The sequence below is a fragment of the Ahaetulla prasina genome, chromosome 1 (genome assembly GCF_028640845.1).
Source record: "Ahaetulla prasina isolate Xishuangbanna chromosome 1, ASM2864084v1, whole genome shotgun sequence".
NCBI classification, from domain to species: Eukaryota; Metazoa; Chordata; class Lepidosauria; order Squamata; family Colubridae; genus Ahaetulla; species Ahaetulla prasina.
This window is the reverse complement of record NC_080539.1, coordinates 131,226,340-131,236,299: the sequence shown is the minus strand read 5'-3', so window position 1 is coordinate 131,236,299 and position 9,960 is coordinate 131,226,340. Positions and strand designations below refer to the sequence as shown.

Genomic DNA, 9,960 nt, shown 5'->3' with positions numbered 1-9,960 from the left:
TTTGTCCATTTTACAACCTTTCTTGCCATAGTTGTTAAGTGAATCACTGCAGTTGTTAAATTAGTATCCCAATTATTATGTGAACCCAGCATTCCCATTGATTTTGCTTGTCAGAAAGTTGCAAAAGGTGATCACACGATCCCAGGGCACTGCAAGGGTCATAAATATGAATCAGTTGCCAAGTGTCTGAAATTAGATCATGTAACAATGGGGATGCTGAAACAGTTGCCAGTGTGAAAAATGGTCAAACGGTCATAGGTCACTTTTTTCAATGCTGTTGTAACTTCAAACTGTCACTAAATGAATTGTTGTAAGTCCAGGACTACCTGCATATGATTGAAAGCAGAGATTTTCTTTTGGGATTGATGGACAAACAGTTGGGAAAAAGTCATGGAATCTTATTTTTTTACATGATAAAATGAGAGACATGCTGTGACATTACAGTACTGTATGCACAAAGATGGAAAGATTCAGTACTACCACAATGGAGGAATGGTTGTTGAAGATGATGGAACCTGTTGAGTTGGTGAATTTTTTTTTTTGATCAGAGAAAAGACAATATCTATGCTTATTGCTGAATGGAAACACTTTATAAACTTCTTTTGCATAAAACAGAACAAAAATGAACATATGATTAATAGTTTTGATGATTAGAAAGGATAGATTACAGAAAGAAGAGCATTATGATGTAACCACAGAGTAAAAGGTAAATTTATAATTATGAATAAAGCAGATCAAAAGCTTATATCTTTTTTCTTTCTTTTCTTTTTTCTTCCTTTGTTTGCACTTTTAGCTTTCTCTAAGATTTCTCCTTTTCTTTTTCTTACTTTATATTAGATTTTATCAGTTTCTTCTTTTTTTAAAAAAATAATAAAATTATTCTCATGCAAAAAACAAAACAATTTGTAACTTTTTAATTGGCTGTGAAGGCAGAAAACTTGGTCAATTAGTGTAAATGTGTACAAATAGATTTGTTGAGCGTGAATTTCTTAACTCATATTTTATAAAGGCTACTATAGTCCTTACATGTAACAACCATTGCATACAGTATTTGTGTTGCTTTCTTACATGGTGGCTGTTAGCAAGTATGTGGGAAAAAACAAATTGTTTTTTTCCCTATCTGCCATAAGGCCTGCATGAAAAATGCTTGAGAGTTTAAACTAACAAAGAAAACAAATCTCACCTCAAACCTTTGCCTCCAATTTTTCCAGGAGCTATGTACTAAGGGGAAAAAAATCATTCTAGCAATTTAACAATATATACCATGTTTCCCCGGAAATAAGGCCCTGTCTTATATTTTTTTGAACCCTGAAATAAAGTTTAAAGTTTATTGTCATTGTACTATATGCACAGTATACCCATACAACGAAATTCACATAACACCCAGAGACCAAGCCCAACAATTTACGGGATTTACGGGACCGCCTGCTGCTACCGAATACCTCTCACCGACCCGTGCGCTCTCACAGAGAGGGGCTCCTCAGGGTGCCGTCGGCGCGACAGTGTCGTCTGGCGACGCCCAGGGGAAGGGCCTTCTCTGTGGGGGCTCCCGCCCTCTGGAACGAACTCCCCCCTGGACTTCGTCAACTTCCGGACCTCCGAACCTTTCATGAGCTTAAAACTTACTTATTCATCTGCGCTGGACTGGGTTAGTGTTTTAATGGGTTTTAATGGGTTTTAGCTCAAATTTTAATCCTGGCCAATTTAATAAGTTTTTAATTGTATTTTAATTTGTATTTATTGTATTGTATTTTACCTGGCTGTGAACCCTGAGTCCTTAAATAAATAAATAAATAAATAAATAAATAAATAAATAAAACACACGACAATCCCCTTGGCCTTATTGCATTGCACTCAGAAGCCTGATTGGGCTTATTATCAGGGGATGTCTTATTTTGGGGGAAACAAGGTAGTTACTGAACTGTAATTAGTTTACCTTTTAATAAAAAAAATAAAGAAGAAATAGTACTTGAAAACCAAATGACCATAAATATACTTATTTTAGCTGGTGACATTACAGATATAATACATGCAGATTCACCAAGGTTAAGCATAGCATTCTCAACTCCATTAATCTGAAATCAGGTTTTGTTGTTTGTAAACATGATGTATTTTGGTGTATGATTTCTGTCGTTATATTGTGTTACAGTAAAGCTTTAACCTGCTCCCCACAACACCATCAATATAGTCCCTTGTCCCTTGCATATATTGTCACTTGCAATATAGTGACTTGTCCCACATAAATAATGAATTATCACTCCCAACCAAATTGCAATGTATCAAAACTGATTCGGGCAATCCTGTGCATGCCCAACACATATCACCTAACTATTGAGATGGGAAAGTTGTTGATCTGTCAAAAGTGAAAGATTAAAAGATCTTCAGGACACAACTTGTGCATGTCTTGTGCTGCATTTTTCTTCCCAGCTATTGGCAAAGAGAATGTCAAAAGTGGTCACAGGTTGAGAATTAATAATAATAAAAAAGCTCCAGAAAAAGGAGCAAGTAGACAGGATATTATAGGTATTTTAGGAGATTAGTTGACTATGTTCCCTGAAATCTGTTCTCAAAAGTTGTGGAGAAATGATGGGAGCCTAGAAATACAGATGCTCCAATACTGAACAATCACAACGTAGGGGTAGGTCATGTGGTATCTGTGGATATCTCTCTAAGTATCCATTTAGCTTAATTTTTCATTAAAAAGTGCTTATCAATATAAACAAGTTATACAATGGGAATCTGGCATATTTTAAATCAAATGTATAAAGTAGGTAGCTAGGAAACTACCATCTGTGGCATTGTTTTTATTTCCAATGAAACCGTGAGCCTCACATCCTTCTCATATTGTTAAATAACACCACAAATAGGAGAGTGTAGTCCAGAGCTTGTTTTTAGAAAGTATCTACCAACCCAGAAAAGACACCATGGGAAACTGCATTGAAAGGGAATAACCTGATAGGGTAGAGCTCAGAGGTGGGTTTCATTAGGTTTTGACCAGTTCTGGAGAACCAATAGCAGAAATGTTGAGTAGTTCGGAGAACTGGTAATAAAAATTCTGACTGGCCCTTCCCCCATCTATTCTCTGCCTCCCAAGTCCCAGCTGATTGAGAGGAAATGGGGATTTTGCAGTAACCTTCCCCTGGATTGGGGAGGGAATGGAGATTTTAGAGTATCCTTCCCATGCCCACCAAGCCATGCCACAGCCACCAAGCCACATCCACAGAACCAGTAGTAAAAAAATTTGAAACCCACCACTGGTAGAGCTGGTGCCAGGGTCACGGTTTGCCACCAAGCTGTTTTGTTCAACAGGCAAACCTTTCCATGAGATGCATTTATGGAGAGTTATCTATAAGATGTCCTTTGAAGGTCTCTATTGGCCCCAAGCGGTCATTTGCTCCTCATTTATTGATATTTAATAGAACTGAATTTCCATGAGAAAGAAAGTAATAAGATCAAATCAACAAATGCAAATGTTGTCCTTTTAGGCAAATTCAAGGATTCATTCACAAGTAAATGGTCAATGGATGGCTTTCTAGCTGTTGTACATCAATACTGGTGTACAACTGGTATATCTTCGATTTATAGTAGAACCTATCCACCACTACAGTGGTAGCTTGTGGTCATAAAGCAGGGGTAAAACTCAAGGCCTGTGGGCCACATCCGGCCCATGGGGCCAGTCTGGAATTAGCAAAGAACTGGCTCATGGTGCCTCTGCTAGCAAAAATAGGGCACTGGGGACCAGACATGCCCACGTGCCATGTTTTGGCCAGCAGGGTGCTTCAAGAGGCAGCCCAGGCTGAAAGGCGCGGGGGGCTGTGTGCAGTCACCTCACGGCCTATTTTGGCTGGCAGGGTGCTGCAGGAGGTGGCCGTCCCATCTTCATTGCCCCCGGCTGGCCCGCAGAGGACAACTACAGTGCTGATCTGGCCCTTGAAGAAATCCAATTTGACACTCCTGTCGTAAAGCAAACAACACAGTTGTAAAGCAAACCTATTGTTCACTATGGGTTGGCTTTGCCAAAAAACAGAAGTTAATGCTGTAAATGAAGGCTAGTTGTGGAGTGGCCAATATGCAGTCATGTGATCATGGGTATGTGTATGGCTGTCAAAACTTCAGAACTGAATCATAAGTATCTTTTGGGAAGGGATCTATTATAACTTTGAATGGTTGCTAAGCAATCTGTTATAAGCTGAGGACTACCTTCATGGGCAATATATAAATTGTGTACACATGTACAAAAATGCAAAAAACTAAATAAATGAAAATGGAATAATCCTAAATCTTAGCCACTGCAGAATAGTGTTTCACAAACTCTAGTATGGCAAGAAAGAACTTACTGCAGGTGTCATTCATCAACATGGGCCTTATGTACAAGAACTAAATGATCAAGAATTTCAGTAGCAAAATTCAGTTAGAATTACAGTTAAGAGTTGTACTCATGCATATGAATCTAGAATACATATAATAAATGGAGTTTTAGATATGTAACAAATTATGTCAGATGAAATCTGGATGAAAATATGTAGCAAGATTTACTATAATCATCCTTAACTATACTTTCGAATACTCTATCATTGGATAAAAATAATTATTCAGTCTGAATTATGACAGAACACTCCACCACAATACACCATAATGAAATTATAAAATACTAAAAGGACAGAATACATCTAAACAAATTTTATTTTATTTCCTGACACCTAAGTCTCTCTAACTAAAATTATGCATACTGATTTCAGTGGAAGAACTAAGGAACATTAGTGAAAGAACTAAAGAACCAAGAAAAAACTTTAATGCACTGAAATCAACAAAAATTCAAGTTATTAATATGTGGTCCCATATCAATTTAGATCATAGAAGTAAAATTGAATTTATACAGACTTATTGCAGAGTATGTATGAGAGAACTGAAGCTCATCAGTATTTTATTGCTAAATTGGGTTACTATGGATACAACCAGTGGTGGGATTCAAATAATTTAACAACCGGTTCTCTGCCCTAATAATTTCTTCCAACAACCAGTTCACCAAACTGCTCAGAAAGTTAACAACCGGTTCTCCCGAAGTGGTGCGAACTGGCTGAATCCCACCACTGGATACAACTCTAAAGGTTAATCTGTTACTACCTTCAAAGCCAAGCTATTTACCTAAACATTTAAATTATTTTTAAATTTGAAAAATTTCAAGTCAGAGACATTATGAATATCAAGAAATGTGATTTTGTTTTCCTGTTGTTTATTGTAGACAATACAAGACAGGTAAAATAAAACAATATTCTGTGAGCTTCTATCTCAACTAAATAACTTTATTTCCATGATATAAAATATGCTGCTTGAAAGAACTGTTTCTGAAAAATACATGAGGATTGGCTCTTGTATTTAGAACGGAGAAATCTAAAGACCTTCTGGGTGATGCAGCTCTCCCTCAAAGTCACTCCAAGCTGGAGCAAATCATGATTTCTCTCCAAATTGCCCTGGCTGTGCAAATGAAGAGTCATTGTTGTACTTTCTTCATTGTAGTGCAATATAATGTATGCAGTTCATAGTAGAGAAGAGCTTGAGGTACTCTCTCAAACTTTAGAGAGAAGCCACAATGGTGCAGCAGAAGGAATGGGAAGAGCTTCCATGGAAATAAGACTTAGAGAAGCTGATATGAAAAGAATAGAATCTTACCAAACTGTTATTGCTCTTGCAGGGATGCAATTGCAAGAACCATCATTACATGCACAGAGCCTGTTTTAAACACATGAGTCTGGAGGTTTTACAGTACTAAAGAGCAAAATTATTGTGTGAATAAACAGTTCAGAACAATATAGGTACAGTGCATCTGGTCATGGCATTGAAGTACTTGCTGCCACAATTAAATTCCAGTAAACTGTGGCTTTCAAGCCTTCAAATGCAAAATTCTTTATAATTATGAATCTCTCTCCTCTTTATATTGAATTTGTCCCATGCTTAATAAGTAGGCCATTAGCACAGTAAAAATTGAGTTCTATCCTTGATCCACCCACTATGTACATCTGACCATTGAAAAAGCATCAACCCCATGCATTTCTTGCAATTGGATAATCATTAATCATTAAAGATGTTCAAATGTGGTTTTATGCTTGTTAATAAGAAAACACATTTTGTTAACGGGAGACAAATGTTTTTTTCTAAATAATATATTATGGGCTTCTTATTTCAGAAATGAATATTTAATAGTACTTGTTATTTTTTACCAAATAAAGAGGTAGGTGTATTTTCACACAATGAACAACAATGTAACAGACATAAGGGGAAAATTAGAACAACCTAATACAGCAATACTGTATAATTTAGATGAAGAAACTACAAATTATTAAAAAAGAGAGCAAACTTCCCTCTCCATATTTTCATTGAGGGCTTTTTTCCCTTTAAACAAAAACTTTGATTAGAAATGGTAGAATTTGTAAGCTCTCTTTTTCGAAAAGATGTCTGTTTCAATAAATCAATTGTATCCATGGTTAATTGCAATTTTAACCACTGGATTGACAGTAAAGAATATTTCAGCAATTCTTTCTTACATTACCAACACCTGCAGTCTAAAAGTTTACATAAAGTTAACGAATCTCAATAATTACATAATTACAATAGGATTTTTGTTGTTAAAACAATCTTCATAAATAATGTTTTCTATCTCTTCAACAACCTAAAGGTCAATTGGTAAAGACAGGACAGTATTTCCTTTTCTTTTATTATCAGATTGAAGAATCCTCACTGCTCGCAATGTTTAAGGCTTGAATCAAGTTACTCTCCTTTGGCTTTCTTCTGCACTTTTCCATTTTCCATAATTGCACCGTTTTCTGGTTTGCTTGTACCATTTGCTATTACGCCGTTGGTGAGCTTGCCATTCTTTTCTTTTTGCTTGAGCTCCTTGGGCTGCTTGGGCATCTTGTATGTCCGATAGTAGAAGTTACCAAACAGAATAATAAAAGTGCTGGCATAGAAAATGACACCCCAGTGCATCCATTTAGGAAAGGGGCAATCAATATAAATAGACATGGCGGTGTGGCCAAGAGTCACGTGGAACTGAAGCTGAAAGATAGAATAACAAAAGGTCCATTAACCCTGATAATTAAATTTCTGTTAGAGTTTATGTGAGTTTACCATTCATACATTTCTTTATTTACTTAAAACCAAGATGGGCTCTCTAATTATTTGTGAACTAAAGGAAGGAGGATCATTTTACATTATGTTGCTGAGAATGCAATGAAGATGCTGTTGAAACAGGGGAATGATTGCCACCATTGCTTCAAAGGGGATGAGCATGTGATTCCTGCAGTGGTGGGTTTCAAATTTTTTGACTACTGGTTCTGTGGGTGTGGCTTGGTGGGCGTGGCATGGCATGGCTTGGTGGGCGTGGCAGGGGAAAGATACTGTAAAATCCCCATTTCCTCCCGATCAGCTGGAACTTGGGAGGCAGAGAATAGATGGGGGTGGGTCCAGTCAGAATTTTTACTACCGGTTCTCCGAACTACTCAAAATTTCCACTACCAGTTCTCCAGAACTGGTCAGAACCTGCTGAAACCCACCTCTGGATTCCTACCTTCCTCTTGAAGTTCCCCATGAGAAGGAAGCATCTGTAAGGTCTCCTCTATCTACAGAGGCTCTCCATCAGAGTAACTCTGAAAAATCAGACTCACCACTCTAGACAGAGCAGGGCTTCATTGCAAACATGAATCCCCTGAATATGAATTAGAAATGAGAGGAGGAAGAGGCTAGCAAGCTGACTGAATATGACTTGGAACCCTAAGCTTGTTTTTGTATTGTTGCCAGGGGTGTGGAGTGGGGCTATTGTTTTTTTTTAATTGTTGTTTTTGTATTGGACTTTTATCCTTGTAAGCTGCCCAGAGTCACTGACAGCAAGCTGGGTGGTCGTATAAATTTTCTTAAGTAAATAAATAAATAATTTATTTTCAAGGTCTTGCCTGCTTTTAGGGTGCTGTCCGGGGCCAATATGTATATAGATACACAGATTTGCACATGCATTCATGTTTATTGGAGAAAAAAGTCACTAGGGTTATTTTTTTACTGAGAATTGAGAGCATACCAGAGTTGTGTGTCTTATACAAACTGTTTAGCAGATTTAAATAAGTATTATGTATAAGCTTTCTCCTATTATTCTTAAGAAATACACTCTGCATACGGCCACTTCTTTTTTAGTGACTATCTTGGTTAGCAATCATTCACAAATACAATGGTAAAAAAATGATTTTCTAATCAATGTGCACATTTATAACAACAAAAGCCTTTGGTGTGAAACGGATTAAGATCTGATCAGTTTCAGGCAGTAGCACAGTTGACTGGAGGACCCAATTTAAAAAAAGAACTGATAGATTTTAAAAAAAACCAAATATTACTTACTAATTGAAGTCACAAACCTGAGCTTATTAACATGTGATTAGCATTTTTTAGGGAGGTTCTGCTGTGTGAAGAAAAGCAGCTCAGGAAGAGATAGCTTGTTTAAGCAATATCACCACCCTGAAAGGTGACGGGGGGCGGGGGAGGAGGAAACAATGGGTCTGTCACAAGACTTGTAGGGCAGAATTTTATTTGAATGAAACAGCATGATCTTCGCAGCATCTTTTTTTATCAATACATGCTCACTTAGTGACCATTTTGATTAATGACATGATTATTGGAATGGAGGGCAGGCACTAAATGAGGAGTGACTGTATGGGAAAAGGGAGAACAGCTATAAGAGCTCTAGGTGAGTATCTTGTTGCCATTCTTGTGGTTCTCTATGTGCTGATGGCAATAGCGTGTAGTAGGGGGTTTCTTCCTTTATCTATGTGAGTTTCCTTATGTTGGAAAAGACACTCTCTAAAGGTAGTGTCTATGTGCTTATTACTTTCAAAGTTCTCACACTGAAAAGACCCAATTTAAAAAAAGAACTGATAGATTTTTTTAAAAAAACAAATATTACTTACTAATTGCATTATGGTCAAGTATCGTTTCCACCAAAGGTACTTGTGGAACTTCGGGCCACAAGCAGCTAGTCCATAGTACATGTACATGACAACATGAATGAAAGCATTTATATGAGCTCCAAAAAATGCTGTTGGGTAGAAGAAATAAAAGAAGCACATTACGGAAATCATTAAGGTTTTCAATATTCAGTGATATTTACATTTTTCTCACCAAGGAGAAGAAAGCACAATGCCTCAATATCAGTTTCCCTCATCATTTCTTCTTATAGTTTTAAAAAGTTATAATTTCTCAGGAGTAGATCTGAGTAGTAAAGTAAAATAGTAAAGTAAGAGACTCCTCTGTTACTCATGTAAAAGCCCATTTAAGGGACTCTATAGGTAGGGACTCTATAGCTTTATTTATTTATTTATTTTTATTTTGTCACAACAATATATGTAGGTATCATACAAAAGATTATATAGTATATAAATACATATATGAGTAAATAAGGAGGTATATGCATATATATAGGAAGAAGAAAAGAAAAAAAAACAATAGGACAGAAACGGTAGGCACGTTTGTGCGCTTATGCACGCCCCTTAAGGTCCTCTTAGGAATGGGGTGAGGTCAATAGTAGAAATGTATGTATTGTATGCAAATGTATGTATTGTATGTAAATGTATGCATTGGTACAATTTCATTGCAACCATAAACTGCTACAAATATCGGAGAATAGAATCATATTCCCACATCACTTGTTCTATCTGATATGTGTGCCTGAAAAACTAATTTTGTAATTTTACTACACACGGCACAACTAAGAATAGAAATGTTTGGTGATTACATGTCCATTTTCAGTCCAATAGAGGATAAGCAATGAATAACTCTTCCATACTCCTAGTTGTACAAGTAGTCCTTGATGTATGACCATAATTGAGCCCAAAATGTATATTGCTAAGCAAAACATTTGTTAAGTGAGTTTTGCCACGAGTGAATCACTGCAATTGTTAAATTAGTAACACAGTTGTTAAG

The 9,960-nt window shown here is 36.7% G+C and overlaps 1 protein-coding gene across 1 annotated transcript in view; it reads right to left on the bottom strand.

Annotated features, from left to right (window-relative positions):
- Positions 1 to 5,282: 5,282 nt before the first annotated feature.
- The window catches only part of ELOVL4 (ELOVL fatty acid elongase 4), a 54,183-nt gene continuing 49,505 nt past the window's right edge, over positions 5,283 to 9,960 (bottom strand). The window contains exons 5-6 of the mRNA XM_058176011.1: positions 8,949 to 9,076; positions 5,283 to 7,053 (exon numbers count right to left, since the gene is read on the bottom strand). Of these exons, the coding sequence (XP_058031994.1) occupies positions 6,766 to 7,053; positions 8,949 to 9,076 (416 nt within the window). The 3' untranslated portion in view covers positions 5,283 to 6,765. The remainder of the gene's footprint in view (positions 7,054 to 8,948; positions 9,077 to 9,960) is intronic.